This window comes from Ramularia collo-cygni (assembly GCF_900074925.1).
Source record: "Ramularia collo-cygni strain URUG2 genome assembly, contig: RCC_scaffold03, whole genome shotgun sequence".
Taxonomy (NCBI): Eukaryota; Fungi; Ascomycota; class Dothideomycetes; order Mycosphaerellales; family Mycosphaerellaceae; genus Ramularia; species Ramularia collo-cygni.
In genome coordinates, this window is record NW_019716257.1 from 891,221 (window position 1) to 910,037 (window position 18,817).

The 18,817-nt window shown below is 50.1% G+C and overlaps 8 protein-coding genes; 4 read left to right on the forward strand and 4 right to left on the reverse strand.

Annotated features, from left to right (window-relative positions):
- Positions 1 to 516: 516 nt before the first annotated feature.
- RCC_02704 (uncharacterized protein) lies at positions 517 to 1,469 on the reverse strand (the record flags this gene model as incomplete). XM_023767994.1 has 6 exons in its annotated part: positions 517 to 611; positions 678 to 880; positions 977 to 1,013; positions 1,070 to 1,239; positions 1,301 to 1,387; positions 1,450 to 1,469. The coding sequence occupies 6 exons, from the start codon at positions 1,467 to 1,469 to the stop codon at positions 517 to 519; spliced, it is 612 nt and encodes a 203-aa protein (XP_023623762.1).
- A 1,929-nt stretch (positions 1,470 to 3,398) lies between these two features.
- Positions 3,399 to 5,220, reverse strand: RCC_02705 (related to aromatic-L-amino-acid decarboxylase; the record flags this gene model as incomplete). XM_023767995.1 has 6 exons in its annotated part: positions 3,399 to 3,816; positions 3,884 to 4,024; positions 4,096 to 4,306; positions 4,363 to 5,058; positions 5,115 to 5,144; positions 5,202 to 5,220. The coding sequence occupies 6 exons, from the start codon at positions 5,218 to 5,220 to the stop codon at positions 3,399 to 3,401; spliced, it is 1,515 nt and encodes a 504-aa protein (XP_023623763.1).
- Positions 5,221 to 6,511: 1,291 nt separating this feature from the next.
- RCC_02706 (uncharacterized protein) lies at positions 6,512 to 7,690 on the reverse strand (the record flags this gene model as incomplete). XM_023767996.1 has 2 exons in its annotated part: positions 6,512 to 6,898; positions 6,968 to 7,690. 2 exons carry the CDS (start codon positions 7,688 to 7,690, stop codon positions 6,512 to 6,514), a joined length of 1,110 nt encoding a protein of 369 aa, XP_023623764.1.
- A 746-nt stretch (positions 7,691 to 8,436) lies between these two features.
- RCC_02707 (probable coatomer complex beta chain) lies at positions 8,437 to 11,468 on the reverse strand (the record flags this gene model as incomplete). XM_023767997.1 has 3 exons in its annotated part: positions 8,437 to 8,591; positions 8,653 to 11,090; positions 11,164 to 11,468. 3 exons carry the CDS (start codon positions 11,466 to 11,468, stop codon positions 8,437 to 8,439), a joined length of 2,898 nt encoding a protein of 965 aa, XP_023623765.1.
- Positions 11,469 to 11,857: 389 nt separating this feature from the next.
- On the forward strand, positions 11,858 to 12,728 carry RCC_02708 (exon-exon junction complex, Magoh component; the record flags this gene model as incomplete). XM_023767998.1 has 7 exons in its annotated part: positions 11,858 to 11,904; positions 12,020 to 12,057; positions 12,110 to 12,205; positions 12,259 to 12,322; positions 12,383 to 12,470; positions 12,535 to 12,660; positions 12,714 to 12,728. 7 exons carry the CDS (start codon positions 11,858 to 11,860, stop codon positions 12,726 to 12,728), a joined length of 474 nt encoding a protein of 157 aa, XP_023623766.1.
- Positions 12,729 to 13,270: 542 nt separating this feature from the next.
- RCC_02709 (uncharacterized protein) lies at positions 13,271 to 14,622 on the forward strand (the record flags this gene model as incomplete). XM_023767999.1 has 3 exons in its annotated part: positions 13,271 to 13,864; positions 13,927 to 14,080; positions 14,147 to 14,622. The coding sequence occupies 3 exons, from the start codon at positions 13,271 to 13,273 to the stop codon at positions 14,620 to 14,622; spliced, it is 1,224 nt and encodes a 407-aa protein (XP_023623767.1).
- An 827-nt stretch (positions 14,623 to 15,449) lies between these two features.
- Positions 15,450 to 16,346, forward strand: RCC_02710 (related to esterase/lipase; the record flags this gene model as incomplete). Its single annotated transcript, XM_023768000.1, has 1 exon — positions 15,450 to 16,346. One exon carries the CDS (start codon positions 15,450 to 15,452, stop codon positions 16,344 to 16,346), a length of 897 nt encoding a protein of 298 aa, XP_023623768.1.
- Positions 16,347 to 16,799: 453 nt separating this feature from the next.
- RCC_02711 (related to BCS1-mitochondrial protein of the AAA family of ATPases) lies at positions 16,800 to 18,350 on the forward strand (the record flags this gene model as incomplete). The annotated part of the gene is made up of 1 exon (XM_023768001.1): positions 16,800 to 18,350. The coding sequence occupies one exon, from the start codon at positions 16,800 to 16,802 to the stop codon at positions 18,348 to 18,350; it is 1,551 nt and encodes a 516-aa protein (XP_023623769.1).
- Positions 18,351 to 18,817: the final 467 nt, after the last annotated feature.

Below are 18,817 nucleotides of genomic sequence, written 5' to 3' on the forward strand. Positions count from 1 at the left end.
AGAGAGGGCGACTACGGCCGAGAAGTTGGAAGGTTGATACTAGTGGTCTGTGATCAAACGGGATGATATCGGTCTAGACAGACGGTGAATGTGCGACGGTCTTTCAGCTTGGTCGTCATCTTTGAGCCATGTTGAGGATCTCCGTCGCTACTGTGAGGTAGTGGAGCCGCTCGCTTAGGATTGAAGGAGACCCAGTAGGAGTAGTACATAGCCGCAGACCTCGGGTCCGGATCTGTTCCTCACGAGATCAACATCATTACCTTAGATAGCCGCTGACAGCCCGCATTAAGCAGACGTCCATGGTATGAGGTCCAACGTAGGAGGAAGTCGCGCGGGAAACATTGGTTTGATCGCTTAGTCATGAGGCTCTAATCTCCCGAGAAAAGTCCGACATTCACCTCACTCCTGACGGTTTTCATCACCAACACATCATCAGAGGGGAATTTCTTGAACATGCCAAATGTATGCTTCTACACGTAGGGTGAGCCTGTCTCTCACTCAATCACGACTATGCAACTACGTCGCGATATTGATGAGGATACTCTTCACCGTGAGATACTCCTCTATGCCCTGCCGTCCACCTTCTCTCCCATATCCAGATTCCTTGACACCTACAAAACAAACCACCAAATCAGCAAAATATCAAGAACAAACAAATTAACCACACGAATGCTTACCGCCAAATGGGCTTTCACAAGCAGAAAGCAGTCCTTGATTGACACCGACCATTCCCACCTCGAGATTTTCAGCAACACGCCACATTCGCGCCATACTCTCGGTAACAATGAAGCTTCCAAGCCCAACTTCACAGTCGTTCACCCTTGAGATGACTTCTTCCTCGGTTTCGAATCGATAGAGAGCTACTACAGGCGCAAAAACCCTGCCTCTCGTGTGGTGAGTGATTCATGGGCCATATTCGTAAGCACTGTAGGCTGAATGAAATATCCCGGCAGATTATCCGGTTGGAATGCCGCACCCCCATAAGGCGACGGACGCTCCATGGGACTTGGCGTCTACATGCAAATCAACACTTTGGGTCAAATAAGAAAATGACAGGCAATGAACGTACCTTCAATGTGATGGAGAGCTTTTTCCACTGCACATTCATGCGTCAGTGGGCCAACGAAGACGCCTTCCTTTACCCCGTTTCCAACTTGTAGCGTTTTGACACGCTCGGTAAGCGCCTTTGCGAATTCGTCATAAATGCCTTCTTGCACGAAGATGCGGTTTGCAGTGACGCTGAAGAACTGGTGAGCACAAATCGTGGATCAGAGTGGGATTTGTACTAATCTAAACTCACCAGGTCTGGCCGGAGTTACGAAACTTCGCGAGGATGCAGGCTTCAACTGCAGTGTCCATCTTGGCGTCGTCAAACACAATGAAGGGACTAAAAAGCATCAGCGTCGCACGCTCATCAATCCTAACCATGTATCGAAATCAACGACAAACCTATTCCCACCGAGCTCCATCGAGAGTTTTTTCAGACTATTCGCACACTGGCTAACCAGCAATTTCCCAACTCTCGTAGATCCAGTAAAGCTCAGCTTCCGAACCATTGGCGATTTACATAACGCCTCGCCAACCTCGGAAACATTCTTCAGCGTGTGAACGATGTTGATTGCACCTTTTRGAAAACCTGCCTGTTGAGCCAAGACCACCAGAGCAGAGGCTGTCAATGGTGTCTCGCCGGCGGGCTTCTATACCGTAGTGCATCCAGCTGCTAACGCTGCGCCTGCTTTCCTTGTTATCATAGCCTGTACTCATCCACCAGAATCATCAAATTTCAGCGGCATTGACACAGCAATCTTACAGCAGGAAAATTCCAAGGAGTCAAACACGCAGCCACACCAAGCGGCTACTTGATCGTAAGAACCCTCTGATCAAGATTCGCAGTCGGCACAACTTCCCCATGAACCCTCTCCGCTTCCCCAGCAAACCATTCCAAAAATGAAGTAGCATACATAACCTCTCCTTTAGCTTCCCCCAAAAGGTTTCCCCATTCTCCAACGTCAAAATCAAAGCCAAATCATCGACATGTTCGAGACAGAGATCGCTCCATTTTCGCCAACCAGCGGGCTCCGTTGACGAGCACTGGTTTTCTTGTAAGTTTGAAAAATGCTGTGTGTGCGGCTTCTACTGCTCGTTCTACATCTATGGTGCTCATCTCTGGGAGTGTGGCTAGGAGTTCGAGGGTGGCGGGGTTGGTTACGTTGAAGGTTGCGCTGTTTTCGGCTGAGATTCAGGTTGAGTTTATGTAGGCTTTGGTTTGTAGTAGGTCTTTTCTGCTGAGGTCTGATAAGGTTTTGGAACTCATTGTGGAGTTTTACGGGGAGATGGTCTTGAATAGACTTGACTGGTCGTCTGTATTTTCAAAAGGCTAGGCTGTGGAGTCAAGGACGATGATGATGCACGCGGCTTGCTGGCTTACACTTCACTTTAGCTACACTTTTGCGGATCTTTCTTATATCACAATCAAGCGGATGTTGTAGAAGATGATGCAGTTATGCTTGCAAGCTGGGTGAGGGGTTTCGATTGAGCCCCGCCCCCTCTTCGTCTAGAACTATTCACTTGCAGCGGGCCGAGCCTGCGTCTACAGCAAGCATTTTCCGGAATCATGAGTACCATTCCTTACCAGAAAATGATATTACCATCCTACCGGACTCTCATGGAGGTTATGACTGGCCTTTGGCAAGTGATTTGGTGCTGCAGAGAAGGCCATGCTAAATTCCGAACAACAGAATTGACTTCTTGACGATGCATGCAAGGACTGCCTACAACACGACTGAATGCCACGGACAGCTGTGAGATCTGATGATGACCGCTCAATCGCGATACTCGTAACTCTGCCGAAGAACAGCACCAGAGACAAAAACAATGGCAATCTCGATGGCCTTTCCGAGTATTATCCCGAACATTATGTGGCGATTTAATCCCACGGCAGAGAATCTACAGCGGACGCTTGATATACCCACTCTGGAAGACTTTTCATACATTCTGCTTCAAGGACCGTGCCGTCTATCTTACAAGCTCATGATCTACTAACCATCGGCTAAGAGTATAACTCTAAGATAAGATATATCGATGCTGATTCCCCTCGACGCAGAAGTTACTTTGACTTTCGCTGCTTTGACGACTATATGCGTGGATCTATTCTTCCCATCAAATCAGACTCTGAACGCTGTAACAAACTATGCAGCTCCTCGAATGGATTTCCAACAAAATGAGGATTCTCAATCAAGTTGGAACCTATGAGACCATCCGATAATGTCGCTCGGCGCGATTGTTGTGAAAGATAACAAAACTCTTCTGGCCGGCATTCCATTCACCACCTTCAGAACTATGAAGAGGACTGGTCCCATCAAGGAATCATTCGAAAGCCGCACCAAGATCTCTCAACATTACCCAGCCTGGGGTTCCTCCTTGGCCCCAAGTTCCCGTGTAGCCTTCTCAATAAGCTTATTAACAAGCAACCGCATCGAATCAAAACTATTACCATTATGCGTCGTCACCAGTCGAATCACATAAAATCCCTCAACCTCACAGCCCGTAACATAAAACGACCCCGTAGCGTTTATTCCCTCACAAACCCGCCGAGTAACATCATTCGATCTTCTATTATATTCCCCGAAATTTCCGTCAGAGATACTCCCATCACCAGGTCGGATCCGAAATGTAAGCACTCCAAAACATGGTTTAGACACGATTTCGAAAAGATCAGGTCGCTCGACTAGTAGAGGTGCGATTTCTTCGCAACGCAGAATTCCATCTCGGACGTGCTTTCTGAGGCCGTTGATGCCGAAGGTACGGAAGACGAACCTGATTGATTACATGTCAGATGCGAAGAATCTTCTTTTCCTCGAAACTTTTGTTGGATTGTACATACCATACTTTGAGGGCTCGAAAGCGTCTTGTGAGGGAAATGGTAAGATCGTGCGGCTCGTGAGTTGTTTGTGGGTTTTGAAGATAACTTGGGTTGGATGATAGCGCGCGGATGACACTGTGTTTGTTTTTGATGAAGAAGCAGCTGATGTGCTATGATCAGCAATAGAATCCAAAGTATCAGGGAGAGATCACGAGAAGGGCTAGAATACTCACCTCGCATCCGCATTGACCAACAACCATTTATTGAGGTTGGTAACAAAGGAGTCAAACCCAGAGATTGCCATTGAAAGATGCTGATACTCTGGACAAATCAGAGCATTGCCTCCATAAGAAGCATCGACGTGACCCCAGATGGACTGTCCTTCRGACTCCAATACCTCACCGATACCTTGAAGGTCATCTATCGCGCACGTTGAAGTCGTTCCTATCCTGAACATCAGCTCACAGCCTAACAATCCAGCTTCACACATYATCACTTACCCAATGTAGCAGTGACAAAGAAAGGATGCAACCCCAACTTTCTACATCGATCAATTGCCTGCTCAAGCGCGAATCTCGTCATTCCAAACTCGGAATCACCATCACACATAACCTCAGCGTATCTCAACCCTAAGATCCTCGCAGCCTTTTCCACCGAGCTATGCGCAGTTTTCCCAGCAATGACAACAAGCAAAGTAGAAGCAGCCTGTCGCTCATCAACATCCGCATGTCGACCCACAAGCTCATCAATCGTAAGATCTCTTGCAGCGATCATAGCCGTAAGAGTCGATTCGGACGAAGAACCCATCATGATGCCTCCGCCTCGACCCTCGCTTGCTTTATGATGCATAGCATGCGGTAAGGCGAGCGCAGAAGCCAACCAGTCCATAGTCGTCTCTTCGAGCTCCGTTGCTGCAGGCGAACAGATCCAGTTGAACATTGATCCTCCCCATGATGCACTATAAAGTTCGCCTAAAATTGACGGGTAGGAAGTACTTCCGGGAAAGAAGGCGGCGAATCCTGGGGCTTGCCAGTTGCTCATTGCTGGCGTGATGAGGTTATGGTAGTCGTTGTGGATGTCTTCCCAAGTCTCGCTATTGTTGGGAGCGGATGTGGGAAAGGTTCTACTAGTCTGGCCGGGGTGAAGTCCTGATGGTACGGCATGATTGATTGCTTGGCCGTCATGCTGGGCGATGACTGTGAAGGTGAAGTTAGAATTTGCAGATTCCTGCTGAGTAGACTGATAGACTCACTATCTTCTATTATTTGGTGCGCAGCCTGACCTTTCGCGAGCTGTCAGCGGGGAACGCAGCACCATTAATTGTTCTGTGAATCCATACGGAACTGGTTACTGTCCATTTCTATCGTTACGAGGTCCTGTAGACGGGATCCAGCAGACCTCTAGTCGATTGGGAAGTCTGTAGAGCAAGCAAGCCTTCTTCTATAATGACATGCGTCCCACTATTCACATGAGAAGAACGCCACATAACTGCTCTCAACGTTCTTCGACCACTCAGCGGTGAAACCTTCACATTCGACCCATCGTCGTCATTCCTTTCTGGCGCGGCAGTTACCGAACCATTAYTCTCTCCTGCCGGTGCAGATACGGTAAGGAAGCTCTTGGAGCTGTCAACGTATGAAATGCTCCAGAACAAGACTTTAAGCGCCACCATCTTATCGTTATGTACTTTGTAATGCCTGACTTTGTCTTAGCTCCCAAACGATCCAAGGAACGTGCTGTGAACATTCTGCTGAAATGTGGAATTCCTGCCCAGTTAATGGATCCGGGGAGTAAAACATCCCCCGGGGAACAAACGCAATCCCAAAGAAATGCCTTCCAATAAACAACTTGGTCCTCCAGAGTCTCTCGAAGTAACAAGCGTGGCGGACGCGGCTCTTGCGCTGGGAATCGCACTTCGCAGAGACAATTTCCATCGTTATGTCATGCTTCGCAGTTACGGACGGAAAGATGAAGGGGAGATTGATGTTAAAACCAGTCAGAAATTCTTTACGGATCTTCTCGCCGACCTGGTCGAACAAGGAAACGTATTCCTATGGATGATACCACGAAGCACTTTGATAAGCGTCTGATAGATCTCGACATGAGTTCGACGGAAGCTACAGGCTCTGATGAGCATCGTTAGGGAATTGGAGATCATACTCCTAACAATAGCCCCGATGGGAGAGCTATGAGAAGAACTTCGGCGACGAGAAGCGGATGCAGGAGATCTTTTCCATCCTGCTTAAGAAAGTGTAGGTGTCTTCCCGGGCCATGTGAGGCTGAAGTTGTAGGGAATGCATAGAAAGTTTGAGCTGAACCTTCCGTGTTGGGATCTCGACATATATTGTCCGCCGAACCTCGTGGGAAGAATCTGTAGAGAAAGAGGAGAGGCGTGACTCTCAGCCCACAAGTGATGTACATTCATATTGATGAGTCGATCGTTGCTGGAGCTCAGTCAGCAAAGTCTTGAGATTCAATGTCTGGTATTTTGAGAAGATCAAGTTGCGCGAGCTCGCCCGCACGCCGCTTTTCAACCTCTACTATGCCAACCAGATAGTGATGGATCGCTGCGTAGATGATCTATCTTTATACCCTACGACTCTCCAGCCAAGCCGTACCACATCACACCATCACCCAGCCAGTAATCCCCTAGATCAAGCCAAAATCTATCAAACTCCTCGCACTGGCAAGTATAGACTCCTCAACCGTAATCGTGCTCCAATCCAACTCCAATCTCGCCTTCGCATTACATCCAGCCAACTCCTTTCCAAGATCCGGAAGACACAACGTCACAACCGGATCAAACCAAGACGCCAAACGCATAACCCAATTCGCAATCATACGTGTAGTGATCTTTTGAGTATGTTCCGCAGGAAGGCCTCTGCGAAGAATATCGGCCGAACTCACGATATCGACGAATTCGCACACTTCCGCTTCAGCCGAGTTTTTATTCGCTATGGCCAGATATCGTTGTCCGTTGGCTATGGAGGATTCCATGGCTCGGATGTGTAATTCGGCAACATCTCTTACGTCCACCTAGATTGAGGATCAAATTTGGTCAGTCGTGTATAGCTTTGGAAAAAAAGGCCCATTTCGCAAACATACCATTCCCGTACCATAATATGGCATACCAGGCGTCCCGCCACATAGGATGAGAATGAGTTTAAGACTTGCTCGGTAGTCCTTATTCAAAGAAGGTCCATACATGGCAGCAGGACAAATAACCGACAACTGCATTCCCTTGCCTTCCCCATCATTCACATACTCCCACGCAGCTTGCTCCGCCAGAGTCTTTGCACGAGGATAGATATGTACCGWCTCTTTACTCCCCGACAAATCCGTCCAATCCTGCTCCGTAAAAGGCTCCGTCTTATCACGCGTACCATGCCCATGTGCCAACGTAGCAATGGAACTGGTAAAGACCACCTTCTCTACATTCGCCGTTTTTGCTGCGCCTAGGACTTTCAAGACGCCTTGTTTCAATGGACCCAGTAGCTCTTCCAATTTCTTCTCTTTGCCTGTCGGGATCATTCCCGCAATGTGGATTACATATCGAGCGCCTGTGCACGCCTTTTGCCATGTCTCGTCATCGTCGGTGAAGAGATCCGCTACGAGGAAATCTATGCTGGCCACTTGTTCGTCCGTGGCACCACCATGGCGAAGGCTTGATTTCGTTTCTTCGATGCGAGATGGAGTTCGAACAGTCGTGCGGATCGAGTATTGGTTTCTTTCGAGGAGACGAAGGATGGTGTATGCGCCCAAGAAACTGGATCCGCCAGTTACGAGGACTGTATTATTAGAAGATGTAGGAGCTGTTGTTGAATTCATTGTAGAAGTGTCGTGGTTGACGGAAAATTAAAAAAGAGGGATTTGGAAAACTATACTACCTTTTAGATCGTCCTCATTATTGCGGCTCAGAGCGGACAACATGGTATGGTATATGATTAGCCATGCCACTTGCGTCAGTGCGTCGTGGCGCGCTCCGAGATTGTAAATGCAAGAAACCGGGGTATTGTAAAGGGGCTGATCGGGGTGAACATCGCTGTTCGTAGGGCGGAAGGAGGTTGGCAGCGATGCTAGCGATGCGGGGGACCCTTGTTGAGGCTCTCAATCCCTGCTCACCATACTGATATCAACACAACCTTGCATTTAGATCGTTATTCACAGTATGGTATTCAAGGAAACGCTCCTGCCCTCTTCCTGCAGACGGGTGTATTGGTCGCAAAGTCTGACGAAATACAGATCCCTGCCCCACAATGCTTGACTCTTAATCACGTTCGCAGATACACCATCACCCCAAAACTTCTTGGTACGACCAAAACTATCAAAGAATGGCACCTTGTACGAAAGACACTTCGATCAAAAGCAGTCCGCAGACTGCCTGCCTCCAGTTGTCACCTCTCTACACCTCTTGACCCCTCCCCACGCTTCTTAGCATTGGTATGGTACCTCATAGTATGGTATCCTGGATATGCATCATCATCATCATCCTTATCTTTATTCTTTCTTTATCCTTTCCCTCCATCCTCGATCACTCAATCACTCCATCCTCAATCACAACCCCTCCATCAAAATCAAACCACCATCTCCCCAATTTTACTAATCCCCTTCAAACTCCCCAAACTGAGCGCCAACCCCTGACTCCGACTACGTATCCGCATGAAACCCGTCACAGGTCCATCCCCCTCTCCATCCTTTTCCACGCTCAAATTGGCAAGAGCGTCCTCACCTAAAAATTTCATTAGCACATCATGTAACATCACATCAAAAAAGGGGAGAAGATGACCCACCAAAGACACTCCTTGCGTAAAGATTCGCGCTCAAAAATTGACACTCTCCCTCCAAACTGGCGTCGGGAGTCAAACAGCTCATATTCGTCACCTTCATCAACCGCGCCAAAAAGTCTCGCAAATTCGTTCCCTTGGGCATGATGGTGTTGATGTTGACTTTATTCTCCCATTCGAATTCCGTCCACATGGTTCGGAATTGCGTCTCGGAGCAGTGTGCGGGTTGAATGTAGTCCATAATGTCGACGTGGACGTCATTAAGAATGACGACGTTGCTTTCCGTGGATGAGGGACCATCATAGACGACATTCCCAAAGATGACTCCCGTGTCGGTGGAGCTGACTTTGATGGTTGCTTGGACGTTGAGGAAGTCCAGGGCGGGGAGGTTTTGAGTCACGGGTCGCTCGACGACCTTGAGGTCACCCAGTGTTGCGAATTCGACGGAGAGGTTTTGCAGGGTTTCGCGGGTCTGGTWTACGAGGAGGACATCGAGGATGATGTCGAACTGGTGTACCTGTACATATGCCTCGGCGTAGACGGAGTCGGAGAAACCAGTGAGTTGCACGACACGGCTGAGCTTGGAGCTCAGGTTCTCGGTCGTGCTATCACCACCTGTAGCCTTTTCCAGATCCACCTCGGCCTCGTCTGCTCCATCTACGGCATTCTTCTTGCTGAGTTGTCGGATGGTGACTACATCATCGACTTGAATGGCTGACTTRGCCTTGAGCACGGCATCCTTCTCCGCCCGCTTCTTCTCCTCGACCTGCACCATGTTGACAAAGGCTTTCCGTGTGTCGTCCAGGAAGGCAGTCTCGAGGTCCTTTTTCTGGGCAAACTCGGMCAACGAGCGAACACAAGACATGATTCGATCTACAGAGTCCTCATCGATTGGCGCCTTGACGAATTGAGACTGGCCGGCACGGATGATGGAGATCATAATCAGCATGGCTTCTGCGCGGAGGGCGTTTGTTCGTGCGTGGTCGTCGGAGATTTCGTTGTGTCGCATTACGAGCTTGGTGAGGGTGGATGACAACACTGTTGCAAGGAAGTAATCGCCATCCAGAATGAGCTGTCGAAGAGGAGGCTTTTGTGCTGCTTTGACCGCGTCCAATTTAGCCTTGGCGGATGATGTGCTGGTGAGGGCGCTTTCTGTGGCATATGTGCCGTCTGCGAGTACCTTGCGTGAACCGGTGGGTGCGGTGGGTGCCGATTTGGAATGGCCGTTGGGTTGGTCTCCCAGCTCCGCCTCCCCATCCGGCTGCTCTTCCAACAATCGTGCCTCGGAGGCGACGATGGGGATCTCACCCAAGCTGGCGCGAATGGTCTTCCAAGCATCTCGAATGTCATTCTGCTCGAGGGAGTAMTCTCCGACGATCCACAAACTTCCCCGGTAGACCTTACCCGCCCGGACCTCGTTCAAGGTGGATACCAGCCTCGCAACGATGGAGCTACGCATCTTGGGGAAACGCTCGACGACCTCCTTGACGAATGAGATGACATCCACGGCGGAAGCGTTGTTGAAGTCGGAGATGAAGTCCATGAGCAAGCCGACCACACTCTGGGCGATTTCGGAGAATTTGATGGCGCACTGATGGATGGAGTGGATGAGCAGGGACCGGTACTCGTTGTTCTTCTCGTACTGCTCGTCCACCGTCTTGGCCAGTTCTTTTTTAAGCAGCATGACCACCTCTTCGACATTCTTACTCGAGACCATGTCCATGGCCAGTTCGAGCGCCTTTTTCCGCACGTCCAGATCGGGGCTGGACAGGACCCGCAGGATTTCCATGGTGAGGTCGTCGAGGATGCCTTCATTCGCTTTCCTCAACGTATTGACCTTTTCCAGCACAATCAGCTTGACGTTGTTGTCCGACTCTTTGATGCTCAGCTCGATGAACTTGGCGGCGGCGGCCTTGACGGCCACGGGGTTGTTGGTGAGGGCGGTGAGGGATGAGGCGGCCTCATACACGACGGTGGAGTCCTTTGCTTCGAGGATATCAAAGATGAGGCGCAAGTAGCGCGCCTTGTTCTGCTGGTTCAGCACGGCATCCTTGCGAATAAACTCCAACTCGACCAGCTGCAGCAGCTCACTTGCGTTGGGGATGCCCTCGAAGACGCCGCTCAAGTATTCCAACGCCTTTTCATGACTGATGCTCAAAAGGGCGGCAAAGGCATTCCTCTTGCACGTGTTGTCACTCTCGCCGTCGAGGAAGGTGTGGATGAGTTCGGGGGCATCGGGCATCAAGGCCTCGGAGTGGGAGTAGATGGAGGCAATGGCGAAGACGGCGTTTTTGCGGACATAGGAGTGCCGGTGTTCGAGACAGGCGCGGGCGGGGGCGAGGAGGGGTTCGATCAACTCGGGCTCGCGCAGCTTGCATAGAAATCGGAGGGTGTTGCCGCGAATGTACTCGTTGGGGTGCTGCAGGTCCATTCGGATGCCATTGCTAGGAATTGATCAGCATTCCCACCATCTCAGCATGTAAGGAATATGCATGTGCAGGTAGGTCATGTTCATACCACACCAAAATCATCTCCTGCTTTAGCTTCCCACTCGCATCCAACTTGGGACAGATTTCGTAGTAGAGATAGAGCAGCTTCTTCAGCTGTTTGCTCTTGGAGGGCATGACAAAGCGGATGATGTGCATGAGCAGGTTGGGCATTGAGTCTCCATTGAGCATAATGGTGAGGATGCGCTTCATCGTCTCGACCTTGGATTCCTCGCTACCCTTTTCCAGCGCCGTCTTGAGATCTTGCTGTGAGGGTTGATCGGCCGTGTTGTCCATGTGTACCAGACTGTACGACGTCTCCAGGAAGGTGGCCATGGTGGGCGTGTGGGTGTGGGGGGAGGGCTTGTCGTCGTCGACTTGTTTCAAGGGCGAGTCCTCCTCGCAGGCAGCCCGGGTGGAAGATCACCAATCCAGTCCAAATGGTGCTTTTGTCCTGGCCTGTCTTGGGGTGGAATGAGGTCAGAAAGGTGATGCGATTGCTGTTTCGCCTGTATTGACCTGCAATGCGGGAGTTGGAGAGTTGGAGAGGGAATTGGAGTTGAAGAGAGGGTCCCTGGAGACGAACTTCTGGAGAGGTCCACGTTTCCAGCCCAGCCCAGCTTCGTCCCGTCTTCGTCTGCGTCTTGGCGCTGTCCCTCGCAACTTCAAAGGACTCCACCAGACATCAGCATCTTGCCTACCCTCGACTAGGCACATCGCACACCATGGCCGCCGCCAATCCATCCCCCGACGCGTTTTATGTGCGCTATTAGTATGTCTCCTACCTTGCATCGAGCTGGACTGCGCGTATATACAGCATACAGCATACAGCTCCACCCGCGCAGCGCATTCAATGGCAGTGAAAAGACATGCTAACCTCGATCCAGCTCCGGTCACTCAGGTCGCTTCGGTCACGAATTTCTCGGTGAGAAATGTAGACATGTGTTCCATCCCAAACCCCTCTAACGCTCTCCTAGAATTTGATTTCCGAGTCGTCGGCGATGGCCGGTCGGCAGTGGCACGATATGCGAACAATTCCAACTACCGCAATGATTCCCTGATTCGAAAGGAGAGTATGTATGTTCCAGCGACATGTCGGGAAAAGTGTGCTAATGACATTGTCCAGTGTGCGTCAGTACCGTTCTGGTGCAGGAAATCAAGCGCATCATCAAGGACAGCGAGATTATGAAGTGAGTGATCCATTCATCATCTTCTGAGAATTGACCGTCTGACCATCATAATCAACACAGGGAAGACGACACGAAATGGCCACAGAAGAACAAGGACGGCAGACAAGAACTGGAAATTCGGTTGGGTGGAGAGCACATTTCCTTTGAGGTCAGTCATGTCCCATCCACGACTGACGGACTGACGATGCTAATACATCCATCTCTTCATTTAGACCGCCAAGATTGGATCTCTGGTCGACGTGAACGAGTCAGAAGACCCCGAGGGACTGCGCGTCTTCTACTACCTCGTCCAAGACTTGAAGGCATTGGTCTTTTCGTTAATCTCCCTCCACTTCAAGGTATGTTTTGATGTTTTATCACATGTAGTTTTTGATAGCCAACGACTGCACAGATCAAGCCAATATGAGCGAATGAAGATAGGAAGATGTGGTGGGTAACTTCTGCGGCGGCGGTATGTACAGCCCGATGGAAAATAGCACGAGTGGAGGTGAGGACAGCAAAAGAATAGCCGAGTACCWCAAGGTATTGCTCTCTGATCACCCCGAATATGCCAAGACGACAGCACGTGCATGGCATGGCATGGGAGTCGCAAGTTCAGTTGCAGAGTCGGAGTCGGGTGTCACACGCGGGAGTGCGGAAGTGTCCCCCGCAAGTGCCAGTGCGCCATCCCAAAGCACAGACGCCGATGTGATGTGTGGAWGGGAACCATCACTTTGTTCGTCATACCAAATAGTTACCTTGCCTTCCAATCAACCTCTTCTCTATACATCCAACCATCCCTTCCAATCCTCCCTCATATCCTTCCACATTGCTCCACGCTACCTACCCTCGTGAAGCGGTCCCCAATTTCCTGACATGTCTCTCCTGGTATAAAGCACGCCACCACCACCACCAACATCACCTTAGCGCATCACATCACGCGAGCATCTCATTTATAAATGGGAAAGAATGCCGACTCCCAACGATGAAGAGCCCGCGACGACGACATCATCCACCACCACCACCACCACCGGTGTAGTGCCCATGTTGGTGTTGGATATGGCGGCGTCGATGAGGGGAGCAGGAACTTTTGCTAGTTGTCCGCCGGAGGAGGGGAGAGGGGAGGAAGCACCGTCTGGTCCAGAGCAGGAGGTGGAGGTGGAGATGGCTGCTATGGGAGGTGCTCGGGAGGAGGGGGATGTTGTGTCGATAGTGGCTGGAGGGGATGAGRGGATGTTGGCTGGAGAGGAGGAGGGCAATTTGGCTGGAGAGGATGAGGGGAGAATACCGGAAGATGGTGAAGGGAAGATTGAGAGCGAGTCCCATCTGGGAGGGCAGACGACGACCCCGACAACAACCACAACAACACATGGCACGATAGCGGACCTAAGTTCTTCACCTCCTCCACCCACCCCGAGTCATGGTGAAAGAGAGGGAGAACGGCGGGAGAGGGAGAGGGATGTGAGATTGGCGCAATCCATGGCCTCGGCGACCATCACATCCTCCGAGGAACAGACACCCGGCGCGAGTTATCTACATTTCCCCGAGCTGGATCGAGATCGGGTGTGCACATACATCTTTCCCAGAGTACAATAAAAGTCCACCGCTAACGCCATCTATCCTAGCAAACCTCGTACAACTCCACCACCTCTTTCCTGCGTCCGGGAAGTAAATTCCGAGGCACGCAACAATCCGATCGCCAAGTCTACGACGTGCAAGTAGAAATCAAAGATGTAGACATGGCGGAATCCTTCCTCTGCGGCTACTTGCGTATCCAAGGTAAAACAACCCCCTTATTTCCATGTCCCAACAATCATCGTCAGCCAGCTCATCTCCACAAAACAGGCCTCACAGACGACCACCCCACCCTAACCACCTTCTTCCAAGGCGAAATCATCGGCCCCAAATACCTCTTCCGCACCGACCATCCCTCCTGGGGCTCCTCAGAAAAAGTCGACATGCAACACTGGGCCCGCTTCCCCGCCTGGCGTCCCCTAGCCAAATCCGCTCTCCAACCCCATCCTCCCTCCTCACAACAAAGCGGAGGAGGTATGGCGGCAAATTCGGCGGCCTCGATGATGAACCGCTTCGAACAACGCGAACACCTCTTCATRCGTTGGAAGGAGTATTTTCTCGTCCCGGACCATCGCGTCAAGACGATTACGGGTGCGAGTTTCGAGGGGTTTTATTATATTTGTTTCAATCAGTGTAGTGGTACCGTCAGTGGGATTTATTTCCATGCTAAGAGTGAGAAGTTTCAGCAGTTGGAGTTGAGGCATGTGGAGGATCGGGGGTGTATGCCTGCTGTGGAGTTTCGGTGAGGTAGCTTTGTTTTTTTGGGGGAGGGAGATGGATTGAGGGAGAGAGGGATGGACTGAGGGAGATGGATCGAGAGAGGTGGATCGAGAGAGATGGATTGAGGGAGATGGATTGAGGGAGATGGATTGAGAGAGAGACTTGTGGATAACAGGGAGGACATTCTCTTGTTGGAGATGTTGTTGTTGATGACGATGATGATGGAATTCTTGGTTATTTTTTCGTGATAGCGTTTTGGCAACATTGTGTGTATTTGGCAAGAAGCATTCTTTTTTTGTTCTTCTCTTTTTTCCCAACTGTTTGTTTTGTATTGGGGAACACTCGAATTGTCGGGATGCGAGGATGGATATGTTGATTGAGATAGTGGGGATTGGATTAGATGGATTGATGGATGGGGATATGCTTCTAATGTGAAGATTCCATGTTGTTGTTTGATGTATATGACTTTGAGTTCTTCCCTATAACAAAATACAACCTGACATAATAAGTTAGGAGGTTGTAGATGTCGTCTTGGTCTGAAAGTTTATAAGATGAGGCCCTCTATCCGATCTATCTTTAGATAAGGTAGGGATAATCCCGGATCCTCTTTCAGTAAAGTAAGTGAATCTATCTCGTACGTTTCGGAGCTAAAGTTCCAGAGAGGGAAATTTACTTTCTACTATAGCGTAGCTCGCCCTAACTTCGTACCTAGGTAGTTTACAAGCAGCCGAGCGATGTTCGTCATGCTCCTCTCTCTTCGCGTCGGCGGGCAAAACATCTTTTTGAACGGCAATAAGCATCTTTCCCCAGACTGTCAATACCGTCCATATTCAGGCATCCTCTAAACCCCATCATGGCTTCCCTCGCAAAGTACGGCTATCTCAAAGCGTCGGCTTCCATCATCAGACTTGGTTTTCGATATTCAGGCTCTACACCCCAGCCAAAACCCGATGAAGTGCTCGAAATTCCCTCGCGAGATGAAAACAGGTCCATCAAGACGCATGTCTACAACCCCGCGAAGAACTCCACCAGTAGATCTACTCCCGTAGTCGTCAACTTCCACGGCAGCGGCTGGATCCTGCCAGCTCATGGAGAAAATGATCATTACTGCCGAACGATTACTCAGAATACAGACTATAAAGTGCTAGATGTTTCCTACCGTTTGGCTCCCGAAACGCCCTTCCCAGGCGCACAAAACGACTGCGAAGATGTTCTGAACTACATTCTCGCCAACCCAGATCTCTACGACAGCAATCGGATAGTTCTCTCAGGTTTCAGCGCGGGGGGACATACAGCTCTGGTTCTTGCATCGAGTGTATTTCCCGCCAAGACCTTCTCCAAGATCATCCTGTTCTATCCCCCAATCGATCTCACTATCGTGCCTTCATCTCGCCCTAGTCCGGATCCTGATATGGGTCCTCTGGTTCCCCCGAAGCTTCTCGATCTCTTGCAAGCTTGCTACTTGCAAGATGCGAGTCTTGATAAGAAGGATCATAGAATCTCGCCTGCTTTCGCACCGCTGGATGGGTTGCCAAATGAGATTGCAATTTTTACTGCTGGGGCAGATAGTCTTATGCCGGAAGTCGAAGTGTTTGTGGAGAGGTTGCGAACAGAGAGTGATTTGAGTCTCACCTACCGCAGGTTTGAGAAGTGTAGCCATGCATTTGATGTCTCTCCAAAGTCTGGTTCGGTGGCAGAGAAGGCTCAGAAGGAAGCATACTCCATCGTTGTGACGATGCTCCAAAGATAGATAGGCATCTGAATAATGCTGCTGCATGCAGGTCTAGGCTCGATGAAAAGTTTCGCAAATCAGATGTCAGATTCACGCTCGGCTCAAACGAAAGCCTGCAATGTCATCACGAAAAAAACATGAGTTTCTGTAGCATCGACCATGATTCTTCTGACGCCATCTCGCCGTCTAGTCCAAAGTAGCCAAGCTTTCTTAGTAGTAGCTAATACATGTAGTAACGAAGTTGGCGTTAAGGGATACAAAGACATGGATAAAGAAGGATCGGCCCGACTGCCGATCGACGGGGTTCCAGTATTAGATCTACCGTCACTTTCAACATCTTCCATCAAGTCCTTCTCACCTCCCGTCACTTCCATCTTTGGCATACATTCATTTCCCCCCATTCTTTCAATGTACTCGTAGTTTTCCACTTTCTATTTCCTCCTCCCATACATGCATGCATTTCTCACCAACATGTCCTTCTTCCACGCCGGCGGAGCAACAATTCCCCACAACAACTTTCCCCACTCCACCGATTTTGGCCTTTTAAAATCCTCCCTCAAATCCCTCCTCAATCTCGACTTTACCAAACTCGGCTCCCTCATCGCTCTCGCAAGCATCATCCCCCCAGCATGGAACTACCTCCTTCAAACATGGCACTCCACGGGGTCTTGGATCCGGCATTTCTTCATCTCCTCCATCACCATCCCAGCCGGAGATCCCTGTAATCGAAATGTCACCCTCTGGCTTCTAGAAAACATCCTCCACCCTCAAACCATGAGATTCTTCACCGCACGCACCCCTCTCTCCTCCCGAGACATCGACCCAGGCGCCTCATTAAAAAAATCCACCCGACCAATCCAATACATTCCCCACTGGAAATCCACCTGGTTCTTCCACGCCTCCCACCTCTTCATTATCCAACACGCCGCCCAAAATCTCCCCGCCAATCTCTCCGACGCCACCTACGACGGCATCGGCGGGGAAGACCTCACCATCCACTGCTTGGGACTCTCCGTCCTCCCCATCCAAAATCTCCTCGAAACAGCCCGGCACTTCTCCGATGCGAAATCGCAATTCTACGTCATCATCTACTCGCGTGATCGATGGGGTATGTCCTGGAAACCCACCTCCCGMCGTCCCCTCCGCGCTCTCAGCACCGTGCATTTCGACGCCGGGCTGAAGAAACGTCTGATGGATGATTTAAGGAATTACTTGGATGAGAGGACCAGAGTGTTGTATCAGAGTCGCTGTATGCCTTATCGGAGAGGATATTTATTAGAGGGACCGCCCGGGACGGGGAAATCTAGTCTCACAGCTGCGATTGCGGGGGAATTTGGCTTGGATTTGTATGAATTGAAAGTCTCGACGATTGGAGGGGATGGGGAATTGGAGGGGGCTATGAGGGAGGTTCCGCCTAGGGGGATTGTGTTGTTGGAGGATGTGGATTGTGTGTGGTCGAGGGATGCCCCTTCTCATTCTTCTCCAAGAAGTAGTGAGGACACGGGAAATTCTAATGGGGGAGGAAGTGTTACATTGTCAGGTCTCTTGAATGTTTTGGATGGAGTGGGTAGTCAAGAAGGTCGCGTGGTGATTATGACGACCAATCATCTGGAATTATTGGACCCGGCACTCATTCGTCCGGGAAGAATTGATTTCGTGGTGCATTTGGGATATATTTCGAAGAGTTGTGCACGGGAGATGTTTTTGAGGATGTTTAAGCCGGAATTGGTTAGTTGGGCTAGGTTGACATCTACATCGACATCTATGATGGAGGGAGATGATGAGAAGAATGGGGTTGAGGGGAATGGGGGAAATGGGGGGAATGGGGGGAGGGATGAATTAGAGGACTTCATCGATGGGGAACAAATTCGAATTTTGGCGAGGCAATTTTCGGAGAGGATTCCTGAGGGGGTTTTTACGCCTTGTCAGTTACAGGGGTATTTTCAATTGCATTTGGCTAGTGCTAGGGAGGCTGTGGCTGGGATTGGGGAGTGGGTTGATAGGGAGAGGGGGAAGATTTGATGGGGAGTTTGAGGGGGGAGGATGGGTGGGGGATTTGAGGAGAGGATAGACGGGGGATTGGAGTGGAGTGTACGTAGTCTCTTGAGATTCCTTCTGAGGGGGACGGGAGTTTCATGGGGGGGATGGGAGTTTTGTAAGATATTTGTGTATAAAATATGTAAGATAGGACAGGGAGGGAGGGGAGAACTGTGTATGATGTTCTTGATACGGGTGCTTGGAGCATTATCTTGGTGTAAAATGTGTAGGATAGGAAATGAGAATGAGGGGTAGAGAGATGGAAAGAGAGAGAGAGGAAGGGCCATGTATAATATTATCGATACGAACATTCAGAGCATCATCTTTACGCCCTTACCAAAGACAAGTTCATAGCCCTTTGCGACCAACATCAAGGGAATTCTCAAGCCAAGAAAAAAGGAGTATCTCACCTGATGTAACCTCAACTGAAATCCATCTCATCAGGACTACCA